A 19,911-nucleotide genomic window follows, 5' to 3' on the forward strand; every position below is an offset into this window, starting at 1 on the left:
GAACTGGGTTCAAATCTCATCGTACTAGCTCTGCTTCCTTGGGCAAGCTATTTGCTAAACAAGAAATTTGCCTCTCATCTCATCTGTAAAATGGGTATTCCCAACTGTAAAAGGTATATGAGTAGCATGGAATTCACCTGTCACCAAATGGGCATTTAGTATTAGTGTTGCCACCCTACTCCCCTCCCCAACTAGAAAATATGGTGGGGGGGGGGGGCATTTTGTCCACCAGAACCCTAAGAGGAAATGAGCTGCTCCTCCAGATAAGAGCTGAGGCATAAAACTGGCAGAGGGGCTTGGGACAGGCAAAGAAGAACCATGAGGTTCATCCTGCCTCTGGTTTGACCGCTATCACCCTTGCAATTGCTCCTGTCCGCTTTGACAGGTGAATCTTGCCGCCCTGTGTTCCAGACTCCATGTGGGAAGAGGATTATGAAACGCTTCTTCACAGTTTACATGTTTCATCTTTTGTATTCTTAAAGGGAGAAGGTGTTACGTGTGAAGCCCAGGATGAAAAACAAGCAAACATCATAAAGGACTTGGCCAAAACCAACCACGTAAAGCAAATAGAGGGCTTTTTAAAATCTTTTCTTTCTGTTCCCTAAAACCTGCTTCTTTTGTCTTTTATTTTCAATGCTCACAGAGCTACCAAAGACAAAGAAAGGGGGAAGGGACAGGAGCTACTTGGATAATTCAGCCAGTTGCCAGTACTTCCCTTTGTTTTTATTTATTTTTCCCCAAATTACCACTTCTGTTTTCCCACCCAAAAGCTTTACAAACAACAGCTTTTTCTAGGTGAAAGTGTGAAATAGGGAGATGCTCCTGACACCTTTATCACGGCCTCTTCTCCCTCCCTGCTGGTAGTGCCTTGCCTGCTCCATTCTCCTCACTCCCACACTGATCTGTACCAGTGGCATAATTTCTGTCAAAATTATGATAACATCAAGGTACTGGTTACCTGATAACAGCAATGCACTGGTTGATAATATCAAGATGTGACCCTTTCCAAGAGCAGGTCCATGGTGAAAGAAAACTCTTAAAGTTAGGTCAGTCTTTTAAAATCCAGTGGGCTGAAGTTATCATTTTCCCAGTTATTCAGCTGCTCCTATACACAAGACACACTGTGCCAGCCACCTTACATACGTCGTTTCAAATTCTCCGTCAGACTTTCAATGTCAGTGTCAAAATGTAACTTGTTGAAAACAATAACTTAAGTTCAAAGACAGTAAATTAAATGACCAAGATGACATATCAAATTTAAAGCCAGAATGGGATCTGAGATCTAGTCAGATACCCCCTTATCTCCACATCAAATCAATCAAAAGTTCTGCCTGTACTCATTCCCAAATGGTTTTCAAGTCCATACTCTCCTCTTCCTTCCTCTGTCCCTGCCAAATTCACGTCTGCCCTACCTTTTACAGGGACAATTTCAATAGACAATTACAATTTGTCTCGTGTTCAGGGGTCTAGCCCTGCCTCCCACAAAACCAAGTCCGCATGGCACCCTGCTTGCTCTCTCTAAAGCCGGACAACTGCATTCCTCCACTTGAAGCTTTTTAGTGAGAGGCAGCCTAGTCTGGAAAGAGCATGGTCTTCAGAGGTTCAAACCCCAGCTCTACCCTAGCTCTGTGTCCTTATACAAGTTACTTAACCTCTCTGGGACTCAACTGCCTCCTCTGTAAAGTGGGGATAACGGTCACACCTACTTTCTAACGTTGTTGTAAAGATTAAATGAGCTAATACTTGGGTAATGCTCAGAAGTGGGCCTGGCCGTAATAAGCACCGTAGAAGCATCTTCTGTTGGGATCAGGGTGCTGTTCCAAGCACTTCATAATCTCCAACCTCAGCACTCCACCCTCTTTCTCACCCTTCAAGCACCATAAACACCAAAAACTCACCCACTTTGGCCCTACACACTTTTTCTCAGGAGGAATGCACTTCCCTCTTTACTTGGCTCACTGCTATTTATTCTTCAAGACCCAGCTCTGGCAGTACCTCCTGGAGGAAGTCCTTCTCTGTTCATCAACTCTCATGACCCAGTTCGGGTTGCCTGTCATGCTCCTAGAACACTTGTGCTTGCCTCTGGCATTGGTCAGCATGTTGGAAGTGAATATACGGCTCTGTCTCCCACACTGAACTTCTTGCTTCCCTTGTATTAACCTCTACAACCCTGGCACCCAGCTCTGGGCCTGGTGCTTAGTAAAAGCTCATGAAGGTTCACTGAGCCCTAACTCTTGTACTACATTACCCTGTTGGAACAGAGAGATTGTTATTGTGATTAGATGGCCCTACCTTTACATCACACATTACATCTCTCATATGTCTAATTCAGGCTGTAGCTTCCTGATCCAAATAAGCCAATAAATATTGGTTGGTTCATGCAGCCCCCTATTGGCACATAACTGACTGACCTAGAGGTAGAGAGGAAGTCAATCACAAAACAGCCAGGTAGATATAGACACGCCCACAAGCTTGGCATGATGGGTAGAAAGTGAGCACTTGCTCTACATTTCCAAGGCTGGGAAATTATACTCCGTTGGGTTTCACAATTGAGTATGATTTTGAAGAACACGAATTGGAATCTTCTTAAATTTCTTTCATCTGAATGCCATCTTTATAGTCCCATTCACCGAATTTCTGAAAGTCTCAGCTACAGGAAGATAAAGAGAAGGGAATCAGCAGTTGCTAAATGCCTGCATGGCCCACACGTCACAGCCGTTTCACAATCTTCACAACACTCCCAATGGAGGACTGTTAGCCCCTTTTTTAGGGGCGAGGACTGAAACTCAAAGAGTTTTAGTAATTTGCCCAAGGACATACTGCTAGAAAAATGACATGACTAGAGATTATGTTTTCATTGGACACAAACCTTCCAAGAATTCCAGAGTTTACTGGGACATGTGGTTCTAAGGCCTGACTCAGGAGGAGGGGCAGGGGAGGGTGGTGCCATATATTAGTCCATATTCCCAATTAGAGACAGATGCTGTGGCTAAATCAATTGTGAAACAACTCCAATTGGCCCCAAGACGGTAGAAGCAAATGGATTACCCAAAAGCTGCTCATTCTTTTTGCAACTGTATATACTACGTCCTAAAAAAGTGATCAGTACAATAGTTTTTTTCCCACTCCCTAATATTCAACAATTCTTAAATACATTTGCAAAAATCTCATAGGTTTATTAAGAGTCCATACTTCAGTCACGCTGAACCTCAAATTCCTTTCATTGTGTATGACACATAGTCATTTCTTAATAAGTATGTGTCAGGTGAGCAAATAAACAACTGCGACGAACACTGAACTCATCTGCACAGCTTGGCTTCTGGTATCCAGACATCACCCACCATGTAGCTGCTAACATGACAGTGGATTTCCGAATTAGTGAAAAGGAATTCCAGTCCATTCAGGCTGCCTTCGATCAAAACAGAATGCACTATGAGTAAGTCCTATGCAAATATTCAAATGTGCTAGAGACTCAAAGTCTTGGAGTCTTGAAATTGAAAGGCAAGTGTAATTTTTAAATTGGGCCCCCCAAAATGAAAGCTCTATCTATGAGATAAAATTTATAGTTACTTCCAAACAGACTAGGGAGGCCTGCTTATAAAAGTGATGAGCTCAAAGTTGGCCACTCAACGTCTATCTTACGTTCACTATGATCTGCAAGAACGACAGTTACGATATCTGCCATCTCTAAAACTCAGCCCCTGGTAAGGACAGAGTACACGTGATCAGGCATGGATGGTTTGGTCACACTCGTCACCCCTGCCGGGTAATCAACCCAGAGCTCAGCACTACCGACGACTACCAGCACCACATTCTTGTATTTGAATTCTCCTGATACATAAAAGGAGACCCTAACAATGTTCATCCTTGAGTCAGAGATGTAGGAATGTAAAATACATAATAAATAAATAATTCTTTATGCAAGAAATTCTTCCTCAGAGAAAGCAAAAACAATGCAGTAAAATAAGACAAATCTAAGAGGAGAGAATTCTCGAATGGCCAAAGATGCAGAAATGAGTCGCCGTGGTCCCACAGAGAAATAAAAGGAAATTGGAAGTTGGCACTAACCATGGGTCATGCACACGCAGTCTGGGCCCTGGGCCAACAAATAAGAAGGGAGCCTGGAGATGAATATCACAAATCAATATACAGTATAGAAAACAAAATGTCTTTTTATACTTTAAAGTATTTAGCAATTTGATGTACTGAGGGATCCTGTACTCCCCCAGCCCTTGTCATTCCAGTAGTCCCCTTTATTAAGAACCCCACCACTCAAAACTGCTGAACACCAGTTCTTTCTTTTTGACTTGCTATTTCATGCCTCTGCGACCTAACTTAGTGCTGTAACTCAAAAGGCCTTCTACTTCTGGCTCAGACCAAGATCCTATAATGTCATATTACAGAGCAGGATTTACTGCAGCTCATCATGACTTGATTGTATTTATTACATTGCTTCAATATTCCTAGTAAATATAAATACTATTGAAATGAAGGAAACACATACATAGACAAGTAAACAAAAAATATTCCTGTCTGTGGCTTAATGGCTTAAAGTCACAGGCTATTATGTGTGATTGTTTTTATCACTGTCTTTGTTTTTGTTGTTGTTTCAAGAGGGCTGTAAAACAAATGTAGAAGTTAATATATGGGGAGAACATATTCAAAATTAATTTATACCAGCATTTAAACCTTTTTAACTAATATACTGATATATGTTTTTCTATGATTCTATAAATTGTACCATTAAAATTAGAAATAGACAGTTTATAAATATACCTTCAAATCACAGAAATTAGTAGTGTGTTATGGACTGTATGCGTTTGCTAAGGTCAATATGACGTCTTGTTTCTTTCATCTAAAAGAAATCACCCCTCTACCCTATATACTCCCTGGTGACCGTGTCTCTTAAATCACTTCACAGCCAGACTTCTCAAATATGTGCCTCAATTATTACAATCTTCACTTTACTTCATTAATATAAACCTGACCCAGATTCCTATGATCAACTAATTCTTACAAAGCTAAAATATATTTTAGTTGGCAAACTGTATAATTTGGTTTGAACAGCAGGGTAGAAATGAAGCAGTATGTTTCCTTAATATCCTGGTAATGTAGACAAGCAGCAAGTTGCTCAACACTGAGTGTCCACAGTGGACTAAATCACTGTCACAGAAGACACCCAGGCAAGGGGCTGCCATCTTTCCATTTTATCAAATAACTCACATCAGCCCTTTCTCCTCTTTGGTCCTCTCCTAGCCTGGAACAATTCTGACTCAAACAGAGGTCTAAATCCAGATCCTTGCGAGTACTGTGGTTTTCACTTTGCCTTATGCCAAATACTTCCTTGCTCTCTACATCAAGAACCAAAGTGTTAACTACCTATAAAAACTAGTTTTATCGGGGCTTCCCCGGTGGCGCGGTGGTTGAGAGTCTGCCTGCCTGCCGATGCAGGGGTGACGAGTTCGTGCCCCGGTCCAGGAGGATCCCACATGCCACGGGACGGCTGGGCACGTGAGCCATGGCCGCTGAGCCTGCGTGTCCGGAGCCTTCGCTCCGCAACGGGAGAGGCCACAGCAGTGAGAGGCCCGCGTACCGCCAAAAAAAAAAACCAAAAAACTAGTTTTATCTAATTAGGAGATGATTTCTAGAAATTGGTCCAAATTAGCCACAGTTGTGAGAAAGCCACATAATTAGTTACCTCCCTCAGAAATATAAATATGTAAAGTGATCTGTGCAGACAAGAACTATTTAAAAGCTTGTCTCCAAGTACTAATTATATAGATAATTTTATCTGCATATTAATTACATGTGTTACTTGGTGTCAGTCAGTAACAGAAGAAGGTTCTAAGAACAGAAACATCTGGTTGGACCGAGACACCAGTCAGAATAAAACATTAAGAGGCTGGCTTGACACAATGATTTACTAAGACACCCTTCATTAGACAGTGCATATAAACCACTACTTAGTTTAAAGCATCTGTGTGATATTTTTTTTTAATTTTCAGAAAATTAAATTACCAAGACAGATTTTATTTTAAAGTAGCATATTTGCTCCCTTTCTTTCCCTTTACATTCTTACAAAATCACAAAAGGCCAAGCCTAAAAAACAAATAATATGTATATATTAACAAACCTGAACAGACTGGTTCAATAATGTCTACAAGAATGCACATCCCTTGGACTGAGCCTTAAAGGACAGACACCATATTTAGAAACAGCAGTTGAAAACCCTAGTGTTTTTATTAATTTTTCTACATTTTAGATATTCATATTTTAGATACATTTTAGATTATCTCTTTTTTGATCAAAAGTTAAAATTAGAAAATAAAGAGTTGTTAACGAAAGGTAATTCCGGAAACAACTAATATAATAGTAAAACTCAAATGATACAATTAAGTAAAATCTTATTAAGACCCACATAAGATTATGTGAGAAATGTGGAAGAGATCTATACCAAACTGATCATCAACACTTCATATTAATGTCTAATTACCTAATAATGTTCAGTCAGATACAAATCCATATTCCAAGTATATGCACGGTCCTATCAAATAAGTATTTCAATCAAATAAATCATTCTAGTGTTTCATCCTATTCATTTTTTCTTCTGCTCCACATTTTTATATATTCCTTACCCAAGAATAAAATGGGTATTGTTAATACCCGATACAAATGTCAAAGAGATGTTGGTCATGGTGGAAAGCAGAAGAGTGTGGTAGATAAGAATGCAGATTCTGGAGTGAAGGTGTGTGAATCTAGTCCCATTTAAGCCATGCATTAGGTATTTAACATTGACAGTGCATTTAACTTCTCTCCATCTCATTTTCTTCATCTTTAAAATGATGTTTCATAGGGGTTTCATGAAGATTGGCTGGGACCATATAACGTTCTTTGGCTGGTTCCTTTACTACTTTTGTTAATGCAAGTGGAAGAAAGCCCACTTATACATGTGCTTACATGAGCATGTGCACACACATGCACACACACTCTGCAACAGGGGATAACTAGAGACTATCATCAGCTGCACCTTTCCCCTCCTACTGAATAAATTCGTGCCTTAAAGTTGATTATCCAACACAGAGGTATGCCTCAAATGCTGGGGGAAATCCATGTCGATAAGTGCCAAGTATGATACAAAGTAACCCAATTAGGGAGTTACTGGAGACAAATGAGATCCTGTAGAAACCTGAATCATGCTTTGTGAGTAGACCCTATCCTGTAGGAATGTGGGCATGGGGGAAACGCAGTCCAGACCAGCTTATAAGACACCATAACAATGACTCTGCCTCCCTGAAACATCCTTCCCCACTACAGTTACACACACACACACACACACACACACACACACACACACACACACACCCCGAAGCTCATGGCAGTCACATATACTGGCACACAGTTCTCCATTCCTTCCTTTTTGTTATGGAAGTACACATGAGTACAATATTATATTCATTTCAGGTGGATACCATAGTGATTCAGTATTTTTACAGAAGACACTCCATTAAAAGTTACTATAAAATAATGGTTATAATTCCCTGTTCTGTACAATATATTCTTGCTGCTTATCTATTCTTATGTATAGTAGTTTGCATCTCTTAATCCCATACCCCTATCTTTTCCCTCTCCACATCCCTCCCCCCACTATTTTGTTTTCTAAATCTGTGAGTCTGTTTCTGTTTTGCTATATATGTATATTTGCTTGCTTTATTTTTTTAGATTCCACAAATAAGTGATATCATACAGTATTTCTCTCTCTCTGTTTGACTTATTTCACTAAGCATAATATTCTCTAAGTCCATCCATGTTGCTGCAAATGGCAGAATTTCATTCTTTTTTATGGCTGAGTAATATTCCATTGTATACACACACACACACACACACACACACACACACACACACACACACACACACACACACCACGTATTCTTTACCTATTTGTCTGTTGACGGACACCCGGGTTGCTTCCATATCTTGGCTATTGTAAATAGTGCTGCTATGAACATTCAGGTGCATGTATCTTTTCAAATTAGTGTTTTTGTTTTTTTTGGATATATACCCAGGAGTGGAATTGCTGGATCATATGGTAGTTTTATTTTCAGTTTTTTGAGGAACCTCCATACTGTTTTCCATAGTGGGGCTGCACCAATTTACATTCCCATCAACAGTTCAGGAGGGTTTCCTTTCCTCCACATCCTCGCCAACATTTGTTATTTGTAGACTTTCTGATGATGGCCATTCTGACAAGTGTGAGGTGATATCTCGTTGTGATTTGCATTTCTCTAATAACTAGCAATGATGAGCATCTTTTTCATGTGCCTGTTAGCCATCCATATGTCTTCTTTGAAAAAATGTCTTTTCAGGTCTTCTGTCCAATTTCTGATTGGGTTGTTTTTTTTTTTATAATTGAGTTGTATGAGCTGTTTATACATTTTGGGTATTAACCCCCTGTTGGTCGTATAATTTGCAAATATTTTCTCCCATTCAGTAGGTTGCCTTTTTGTTTTCTCGATGGTTTCCTTTGCTGTGCAAAAGTTTTTAAGTTTAATTAGGTCCCATTTGTTTATTTTTGCTTCTTTTACCTAAGGAGACAGATCCAAAAAAATATTGCTACAAGTTATGTCAACGACTGTTCTTCCTATGTTCTCTTGTAGGAGTTTTATGGTTTCAGGTCTTATATTTAGATCATTAATCCATTTTGAGTTTATTTTTGTATATAGAGTGAGGAAGTGTTCTAATCTCACTATTTTAGATGTAGCTGTCCTGTTTTCCCAAAACCACTTATTGAAGAGACGAGAATGTCTTTTCTCTATCATATATTCTTCCCTCCTTTGTCACAGATTAATGACCATAGGTACATATATTTATTCCTGGGGTCTCTATTCTGTTCTATTGATCTATGTGTCTGTTTTTCTGCCAGTACTCTACTGTTTTGATTACTGTAGCTTTGTAGTATAGTCTGAAGTCAGAAAGAGTGATACCTCCAGCTAACCGAATCCAACAATATATAAAAAGGATCATACACCATGATCAAGTGGGATTTATTCCAGGGATGCAAGGATGGTTCAATATTCACAAATCAATCAATATGATATACCACATTAACAAAAGGAAGAATAAAAAATCACATGATCATCTCAATAGATGCAGAAAAAGCATCTGACAAAATTCAACATCCATTCACAACAAAACCTCTCACCAAAGTAGGTATAAAGGGAATATATCTCAACATAAAAGCCATTTATTACAAATCCAAGCTTGGGTTCGAGCTAGGTGAAAAGCTGAAAGCCCTTCCTCTAAATTGAGGAACAAGACACAGATGTCCACTCTTGCCACTTCTATTTAACATAGTATTGGAAGTCCTAGCCACAGCAATCAGACAAGAGTAAGAAATAAAAGTCATCCAAAGTGGAAGGGAAGAGGTAAAATTATCACTATTTGCAGATGACAAGATACTTTACATAGAAAACCCTAAAGTCTCTATCCAAAAACTATTAGAACTAATAAATTAATTCAACAAAGTTGCAGGATACAAGATTAACAGGTAAAAATCTGTTGCTTTTCTATACACTAATAATGAACTATCAGAAAGAGAAAGTAAAAAAAAAAAAATTCTGTTTAAAATGCATCAAAAAGAATAAAATACCAGAGAATAAACTTAACCAAGGAGGTGAAAGACCTATATTATGAAAACTATAAAACACTGATGAAGGGCTTCCCTGGTGGCACAGTGGTTGAGAGTCTGCCTGCCGATGCAGGGGACACGGGTTCGTGCCCTGGCCCGGGAAGATCCCACATGCCGCGGCGCGGCTGGGCTCGTGAGCCATGGCCACTGAGCCTGCGCGTCCGGAGGCTGTGCTCCACAGCGGGAGAGGCCACAACAGTGAGAGGCCAGCGTACCGCAAAAAAAAAAAAAAAAAACACTAATGAAGGAAACTGAAGATGATACAAATCCCATGCTCTTGGATTAGAAGAATTAATATTGTTAAAATGGCCATACTACTCAAATCAACCTACAGATTTAATGTAATCCCTATCAAAACACCCATGACATTTTTCACAGAACTAGAACGAATAATCCTAAAATTTATATGTACCCACAAAAGACCACATATTGCCAAAGCAATCTCCATTCCTTCTTTTTTACTCTCTGAAAGCAGCAGGAGGAGGGAGTCTTGAAATTGTCAACATAGGATTCATTTTGCCTCTTCTCTGAACTTACCAGCTCTCTGATCTTGGGACTCAGGCTTCCTGGAGAGCTGGTCAACTGGGCAAACCTTGCACAAGCCTCAGTAGACTAAGAAGACTACAGATCTGACAGCAGTACCCAGGGATTTCACTCCTTGTGATGGAGGCACTGCTGTATATGGTTTAGCTAGAGTACTAAAGTCATACATCTCTAAGTTCAAATCCCAACTTCTGTATTTTAGTTATATCCATGTTGGAAATCCCATAAAAATGGGAGTTATAATGGTACCCAATTAAGAGTGTTGATGTAAAGATTAAGGGAAAAATGTAAATAACATGCTGAACAGAGTGCCTGGTACATAAGAAAGACTCAGTAAACAGCCATTTCTATCATTAACTCCTCAGGGATAATTATTTATCCTTTCACCTATATTTAGGACGAATTTTTAACAAATTAAACAAATCTTGGAGAGCTAAAATAATATCTGAGAGGAAGTAATTTGGTTTCATCTACTTAAACCTGGCTGCTGGTTAGTGGAAGGGCTCATGAAAATAACATCTGGCCATAGTTCTTAATTTCCAGCCTTAGGCTTAATTTCTAGTCTTTATCAGCAACAATCTGTTACCATTCTGATGTCTTCATGCAGCTGCATTTGTGGAAAGGTCTCACACGATTTTCTTTTGCTGCTGTTATCACAAGAGCTAAATTGATATGTGTAAGTCTAAAAATATTCTTAGATACAAGCTTCCTGTGACTAATTAATACTGCCGTATGCTACAAATCAACCTGAGACCATAAAATCTCTTTTCCCTGGTTCCTCTACTTCTATTAATGCAGATGGAGCAAAAGCCACATACCCTCTTTAGAGCTTAAGACACTTAATTATGTCTGTAGAGACAACCCAGAATATAACTTCCAAACTTCTCAGACTTCATGTGAGTTTTAGTGCAACATGCCCCACCTGATTCCAAATTTGTCGTCATAATTTTTTTCAAAGAAATCCCAGACTCATCCTAGGTCAAAAGCCAAGCATACAGTGAGTTAGATATAATATGCATAATAATGTGCTTGTCAGTGATGTTAATGGGGATCAATATTCATGAGCAGTACTTGGTCTCATGTGCTAAATAAACTCTAATTAAGAGTATGCCTCATTTATGTTCTTCCTCTACACTCAATCAGTCAATCAGCAAGAACAGCACAACTCTAGATAAATGGGAAGATTGGAAGCCAGACACATGACAGATCTAAAAGACATGGTTACAGAATAAAGAAGAAACAAGGTAAAATTGATCTAAGATAGAGATGAAGGAAGAGAAAATTTCTGTAAATGAAAGATAACTGTTTTTCTTTCTCCAGTAAATGTGTATTTTATCATTCCCCCTGTCGAACAGAATCTTGATTCACGATGTACAAGAAGAGGTTGAGAAACAGTTTGATGTCAAAGAAGATATCCCAGGCAGGCACAGCTATGCAAAATACAATAACTGGGACAAGGTATAGTATAAAATGCCTGCACTTCCAAAAAGAAAAACGTCACCCTCAACATTTGTTGTCTTTTAGTTTTCTTTTATTCTAATCTCTCAAAATTGTTTTTGTTCTTAAGACTGTTGCTTGGACTGAAAAAATGGTACATAAGCATCCTAAAATGGTCTCTCGTATTAAAATTGGAACTACTGTTGAAGATAATCCACTGTATGTTCTCAAGGTAAAAGTAATTTAAGAACTACAGATTCTTACTATTGTTGAAAAATATGAATGTAAGAGTTACTTTGTGACACAACTAGCTAATTTTTAGACAATAAAAAGTCTTATTTCTTTGAAGAACATATAAGCTCTAGACATCCATTCAAGAATAGAAGTGCCAGGTGGTTTTACGTAAAACCAAGAAAGTCCCTGAATAAACCACCTGACAGACACAGTGGACAAAACCAGACAAGTTTCTTATCCCATATCTTTATAACAAGAGTTTATGATGTCCCTGGTGTATAAAACAGTTTTCCATCCATTAAAATTCAGTGAAACTGCTGACTAAATGTCAGGAAGAAAATAAACTGAAGAATCATATAATCATAGGATCCCAGTACAGTAAGTGAGGCATTTCAACTCTGTGTTGATAGGGAATTCCCTTCTATGACTGAGCTGACAATTGCCATTCAGCTGCTACTGGATTTTTGTACCTCCAAAGACATTGCTCCCTAAAGCATCCCCTTAATAACTGAGAAGCCCTTCCTTACCCTGATTTCCCATCCATTCATGCTCTCCAATCACTCAAAACAAATCTAAATTCTCTAAAATGACAGTTCTTCAAATATGCAGCCACTAACCCTCCTTCCCACTGCAAACACAACTACAAAATCTTTTCCACTCCAGGCTAAACATCATGTTTATGAAGTATGAAAAACAAAAGGAAATGGCAGAAACAGAAGCAACTTTATAATCTTCTTCTCAGGCCAAAGGATGTTAGCAATAAAATAACAATAGATTGTGATTTTTTTAAACCCTAAAAGCAACTCTGACACTAAGAAAATTTTTTGAAAACTATACTATGAAACAGATTATGAATTATGTATTTTAAGGATACATGCCATGGTCCTCCCTAAGAAAAATATGTGCATACACAGTTACTCATTCAACAGAAGACAGGTGAAAGAATTGCTCTGATACTATGAATGAGTATTTGGACAACAAGAGATCAGTGTGTAAGTTCATGTAAAATAATATATCAAATTTATTTTTTAAAAGATTGGGGAAAAGGATGAAAGAAGAAAGGCTATTTTTATGGATTGTGGCATTCATGCACGAGAATGGATCTCCCCAGCATTCTGCCAGTGGTTTCTCTATCAGGTAAATCAATTGCAACAGTCACACAATTCTCCTTTGATTGTCAAGTCTCCATCACTTCACTGAGTGGCAACACCCCTTTACAAATGAGTGCAGTTCCTCTTAACAAGAAGAGCCCACATTTGGTGCTGTCAGGAAATAAACGCTCTGGATTTTACTCATCATTGAGGTTTTTATAAAATTGACACCTTCCTTTAAACTTCTTGAACTCCAGCTGACAGTTTATAAAACTAAAAAAACAACTTTTGGCTACAATATGGTTTTTCCTATAGTTAAGTATGGGAAATCTGAAACTATCTTTATATTACAACCTACAAACTTGGCCTTTCTTCAGTGAGTTCAAAGCACAGAACATTAGCTCCTGTTTAGATACTGAATTGGCTATGCACACATTTGGAATTTTCATGCTTAAATTTCCTTTCCAAGTGAAAAATGACTCATTTTGTAAAAAGAGTAAATCCACTTTATAAGCTTGTTGTTCTTCTCACTCTATTTCTATTGTATTCCAACTCCTACTATCTTTTAACTTTCTCTTCTCTGCCAGCTTTTGCATACATCATGCTGCTGGAATATGGCATCACAACTGCTTTCAGGGCAAGGATACTTTTCACTAGGAATGAATCTGCCAGTAGAACTTTTATCCCTGCAGTTGTTTTAGTTCTTCCAGCTGAGGGCCGAGAGCTCAGCTTACTTAAGTAATAAGCTCGCTTACATAAGCCATAAAGGAACACACAAGATAGGGCTACAAGAAATGTCTTGGCTCCAGTACAGATATACCTGGAAGAGATTTTCCAAGAATAATGAGAGATTTTAGGTAGCCATAGAAAGTCCAGATAATTAGAGAAATTTCCATCTGATGTGAGAAAACAAGTTGATTGGTCAATCTAAATGCTCTAATTTTTTTATTAACAAGGTGTTTTTCCTTTAATCCTACTTATAATTAATTCATGAATCCTCCCCAATATTTACATATTCTTATGCTTACAAATTCAATATATATTTACCGAAAGATGTGAGGAAAAGAATCTATTTAAAACAAGTTGCATTGCTAATTTTTCACTTGGCCTCTCTTCTTTCCATAAAACATATCTTGCATGCTACATTTGGAATGCTACAAGTCTTGATAATTAAATGATCCTTCAAAGAATATTTAGTTCAATTAATTTCACTAGTCTGAATAAGTGTCATTTTTTTCTGTCATATATATGGGTTATTTATCTTTATGCAGTTTAGGGGAAATACGTTTGAAATCATGTGATGGGCAAATGGACTTAAGGAGTGGTAGTCATTACAATTATAACCACAGCTTTCCACACGGTAGCTAAACTTTGTACCAATAGCTTAATTTTTTCCTACCCCTACAGGCAACCAACACTTATGGTAAAAACAAAATTATGACCAAACTCCTGGACCGAATGAATTTTTATGTTCTTCCTGTGTTCAATGTTGATGGATATATTTGGTCATGGAGACAGGTCCTGCTCTGTAGTCTCTTGTTTGCATTTAGGTAATATATTCTTTACCGACTTTCATGCACATTGAGTGTTATGCATTAAGTTTAAGGTTTGGTTAATCAATTCCAGTTCAGAAAAGTATATTTTTAAAAACTCAGTTTCAACTAAGGAAAGCATGATTTCCTGGTTACGCAGGAGTTCTTAAAATAATGTGAAATTTCCGCTGCTGAAGCTAGTAATGCAGAAAAATGAAATAAAGCACTAATTATAAAGGAAATGTATATTATACAATATGGCAAAAGTATTTCTAGCTAAGAGTAAAAGGCATTTAGAGACATTCTGAACATAATGATTTCAAAACAAAATCATTGTATTCCATCAATCTGGGACAGAATCTGCAGTGGAATAATAGTATCAAAAAATAAATAAGTGGGAGGGAGGGAGACACAAGAGGGAAGACATATGGGAACGTATGTATATGTATAACTGATTCACTTTGTTATAAAGCAGAAACTGACACACCATTGTAAAGCAATTATACCCCAATAAAGATGTTTTAAAAATAAATAAATAAATAAATAAAAGAGTGCCACAGACATCTGTCTTTTAAGAGAACTCTTTACACCCTGCTGCTGCTAAATAAGACTGATTTTGAGATTTCAGACAGAAACTATCACAAAAAGTTATTTTCTGAAAATTATGCTCCAACAATCACAATTTGGCCTGTATTATATCTGAATCTATAAATGGTGAAAGATGTAACGGAGGTAAAATTCAACGTATAGGTAATTTCAGAACAAAACTGATCATTTTTTAATACTCAGAACTAATCAACAGTTTTTAAAACTAGCTGAATTTTTTATCAAGGCCTTAAACTGTTAATATAAAAAACATTTCTGAAAATATTACAAGTTGTAAGAAAATTTTTTTTTTCTTTATATAATGGGTCTCAGGTTAACTAGATAAATTTCAAATAAAGCTGTAGACACCTGCAGGGAGAATCTGAAATGATCAAATTGAAAAATGCTAACTGAGCTTGTGTAAACACTTTCATCATTCAATACTGCAGGACCGCATGTGGAGAAAAAATCGTTCCAAGAACCAACGTTCCAAATGCATTGGAACTGACCTCAATAGGAACTTTAATGTCTCATGGAACTGTGAGTAGCAGACAAGATCTCAAGGGAAATAGCTCTAAAGAGTGTTTAGACACCAAATTTAGTTAAACTACCTACTTATTCAGTAAAGATAGGTATTCCCTAAGTGTTAATTTTCTAATCTAAAAAATGAAAGATAATCATCACTACCATAGAAGTATTATGAATGTTTTGCTGAATGGGTGGAAGTAGGAGGTAGGGCTGTTTATCAAACAATCTCTTACTCAATGTATCTAGCTTGCTAAAAATCAGGCACAATCCAGAAATTCTGATAATCTGAACAGAGACCTCAGGTCCCTCCTCTTCCTGATCTGATAAAATTTGAGAAATACCAGTGGTTAGAAGCAACATATAGGTAGTTCTTCAGATGTGTAGTGAAAAGAAACATCTGGGGCAAAGAAAGTGAAAAGGCTGCAGGAAAAAGCCATGATAAGCAGAGGCCTGCTACATCAGATGATGCTACAGCTGCAACACAACTATTACTCTATCATTACATACGTTCAAAGAGAAATTGCCGCTATCCCAACTCATAAATTTCTTCTTCATCTAACTTTGTTGAAAATACCACCTCAGCATCTAATTCTATTCTACCATAATGAATATGATAATAGCACATATCCCTAAGTGAAAGCTGCCTACTGAAACAGGTTAAAGAAACTCAGGCTCAGAGAAGGTAATGTACAGCAGTCTCCAATGAGTTAGAGCTGAGGCTGAATTGGAACTGACTCCAGGCCCTGGGCTGCTTCTGATGCATTATTCCTGTGACCCTGGGAAACGGAGGGAAAATAAACAAGGCTAAGAATAAGAATATTCAAGTGTGCTAACTCTGTTATACTCTTGAGTTATGCGTACAGAGTTAGTCTGCTGGGACACTGAGGCAGCCCTGTAAACCTGGGAGACTAAAATGTTAAAAACATTTTGTGAATCCCTGTCAAACGAAGTAAGGGCTGTACTGATGGGGGGCAGATTCTGATCTCATCCCTCCATGTCCTCTGCAGCTTTCCCTCACACCAAGGACCCATGTCGGGAGATCTATGGGGGCCCTGCACCAGAGTCTGAGAAAAAGACCAAAGCTGTCACTGACTTCATTCGAAGCCACCGAAAATCAATCAAGGCTTACCCTTACCTTCCATTCCTACTCCCAGATGCTATTGTCTCCCTACGGATATACATCAGAACTGCCACCTAACCACGAGGAACTGGTATGTAGGAAAAGGCTGTGGTTTATGCACTGACACCACCATTGACTTTCAGTCTGTTCATCATTAACAACTTGGGTTATCTTGAAAAAATTTCACATTTGAATACCAAAGAAGAGAACTAATGAAGTCTACCTTAGAGTTAAAACCATAGCCTTAGGTTAATTTTTTCATGTGATAAAAGTACATAGGTAATAGAATCTTTTGATATGATTCTAAGATAAAGCCAGTACGAAGAAAGGTCTAGGCTACCAGAGTAGAATTCCATTACTACACAGATGTTGCCTAGTTAAACATTTACCATGGATCATAACATAAAACCATACACAGCAAAAGCCTAAGACAATAGCAAAAACATCTGCTATTCCTGTCACCGAGACACCAGATTTAAGGAGAGCAATTGTATTTTTATCCTCCTGATCAACTTAGAAATTACATTCATTCTTTTATTAACCAAGGAAAGAAATTTTGAATGATTGTGAAGCTTCTGCGCTAAAAACATACTCTCTCCAAAACTATGATCCATTAAGCATTCTTTTCCTTTCTGTGAAAACTATTTGATCATGTTAGCTTTAAAAAAAAAAATTCTGCGTATGAGGGATAAATATCTTTAATTGCTCTAGAAAAAATAAAAGCTGTGATTCAAATACTGCCTCACAAAATTTTTTTTTAATTTTTTAGAGGTTACAATTGCCTTTCTGACTTGAGTCAATTGTTTTCAGCATTCAATTCTGAGTGGGAGCAAAGATTTGAACCAGTCATTAAAACCTTCTGTTTATATACAACAAATATACAAGCAATATGTGGCCCAAAGAGCCATTTATTTAATCAATCTAGTTGAGAATCTGAACCCATGAGTTTTATTAATTTATGCAAAGGTACAGCAATGCAATTCAATCTACCCTTAGGAAAATGGTATTATGGATTAAAAAAATACAAATATACAAAACAAACCATTCTGAGTAAAGTTAAGTGCTCTTACACAGCAACGAAATTGATTAAGAAAAAAACTTACTTTTTGGTTATATACATTATACATGTAGACTAAACAAAATCTTCACTAGAGTACAAAAACGTTAGTGACTATACTCCATTAAAATGAATTCCAATAATCATTCCCATAGCACAAAACACTATTGTGTATTAAAGGTCATAAGCTGCCACTCAAGAAGAAAAACTCTAGTTTAAACCGAAGTACTTTAAAAAGGAGTCAAGCACCTTTCTTCCCTTGGCATACTAAAATCATATGTGGAGAAAGACATATCGTGGTACGGAACCTATGAAGACCGAGGAAGGAGGAACATGGGAGAAACTGACTTTGAGAGAGACAAATATCTGAAGCCAAAAAAAAATCTGAGAGGAAAAAGAAAGAATATGTTTTTTTAGAAGGAAGGTCAGAAGTCAAAAGGAAGACAAGGAGGGAGGGAGAGAGGAAAGAAGAGTGAGTATGAAGAAAGGATAGAAACACGAGCTATGATATTACTGTACATAACTGATTTCACGTTTAGAAGGCCTCACGATGACAATATGTTTATCTTACTGAAAATAAACTTCTCACTCAATCATTTATTTTATTTTGATCTTCAAATGACAAATAACCAGTAAAATCGACTTTTTTTAATCTCCAGCGAATTAACGGCATTCACATGGTATCCAGTTATCCCACTCCTACTTCCCTTTCTCTCCAGGCCAAAGTTGCAAAGATTGGCACTGATGTCCTATCAACTCAGTATGAACCCACTCCACACCTGTGGTCCAACAGCATCGACCATTTGTACACTTTTCCTATTATTTATTGTGTCACTTCCCCTAATTCTCTTTTAGAGACATTAAAGAAAGTTATACAATTTGTAAGTTAGGATTAGAACATCTTGGAACTGCTAATTTAAACTTTGGTTTTAACAGGAGATTCTGAATTATACGTGAATCTAGGAGACAGATTCCACCCTTTTGGGGGGGGATAAGATTTTTCTAGAAACAAATTATACTGAACTTTTACAAGGCTACAAGGTCGACAGAAGTAATTACATCAAGACAAATTTACAGTTTAATTCTTTCATCATCCTGTTCTCTACCACCACTACCACCACCATTTTATCCTCACAGGAACTAACAAGAATTAACTGGGGCAGAGTCAATTCTTTTTTTTTTAACCATTTAACTCTGACTGGACTCTTTCTTCCTTGGCCTTGTCCCTATGCAAGCACAGTCTTTTCCCTAGCTCCTAGGGGTAAAATGGGTAGGCCCACAGTTTCAGCCACTCTGCTCGTGTAAAGCCAGTCTCCTGTCCCTCTCACCAGCCCCTTCCTACTGTGTTCAACCGAAATCTATATGGTGGATTAAGAAAGGAGGTCACAAGGTCCTAGCTCTGCTGCTTTTGCTTTAGTGTCTGAGCACCACTTCTTAATCTTCACTATTTTTAAACTTTCTTTGTCTTTGCATTTTTTTAATTATTGACATATTTTCTTACAAGTCAGGCACTGTGCTCAGCCCTTGATTTTCACAATCTCAGTTACTCCTCACAATGTTCGATGAGGTGTGCAGTACTTGCAACTAGCTTAACTGGGATTCAATCCCAGGTTTTAACAAAACCGAGTCCGTGATCTTGACCACTGCGCATACTGCTTTCCCATTTGGTTTTTGCAGCTAAAATAACTAGGGATTTCTGTTTTCAAGCAATAGAAATAAATTCATTTAGTTTTCACCAAAGACCATTAATTCAGACCCTGGGAAGTGAGACTGTTTCTCCTCAGATCCCACTGATCTTAGTTTGGAAATTCTTTAGTAAAACTCGCCTTTTCTCCAAACTGTTTCCAAGTTTAAGTTCTTAGTGCCAAACTTTACAGGAAATTCCAATGAAACTGCTCACAAAACCTTAACTTCCTAACAAAATTTAATTCCTCAAAAGCAAGGATTACACTTCAGATCTCCTCTCAGATCATACAATATCTAGTATGGGGCAGGGAACAATAACAGAATTAATTCTCATAAACTTGGCCAAAGAAAGTGGTGTCCTGACTTGTCAAAAAGGTGTGAATGTGGATTGAAACCACCACAAAATTAGACTT

At 37.7% G+C, this 19,911-nt stretch overlaps 1 protein-coding gene across 1 annotated transcript in view; it reads left to right on the forward strand.

Annotated features, from left to right (window-relative positions):
- The first annotated feature begins 318 nt into the window (after positions 1–318).
- CPA3 (carboxypeptidase A3) overlaps positions 319–19,911 on the forward strand; it is a 30,173-nt gene continuing 10,580 nt past the window's right edge. The window contains 14 exon segments of the mRNA XM_032630970.1: positions 319–334; positions 337–385; positions 483–505; positions 508–557; positions 3,312–3,436; positions 11,584–11,686; positions 11,796–11,897; positions 12,935–13,036; positions 14,398–14,508; positions 15,557–15,647; positions 16,643–16,764; positions 16,766–16,846; positions 18,532–18,585; positions 18,587–18,617. Of these exon segments, the coding sequence (XP_032486861.1) occupies positions 319–334; positions 337–385; positions 483–505; positions 508–557; positions 3,312–3,436; positions 11,584–11,686; positions 11,796–11,897; positions 12,935–13,036; positions 14,398–14,508; positions 15,557–15,647; positions 16,643–16,764; positions 16,766–16,846; positions 18,532–18,585; positions 18,587–18,617 (1,060 nt within the window).

The sequence above is a fragment of the Phocoena sinus genome, chromosome 4 (assembly GCF_008692025.1).
Source record: "Phocoena sinus isolate mPhoSin1 chromosome 4, mPhoSin1.pri, whole genome shotgun sequence".
Lineage (NCBI taxonomy): Eukaryota > Metazoa > Chordata > Mammalia > Artiodactyla > Phocoenidae > Phocoena > Phocoena sinus.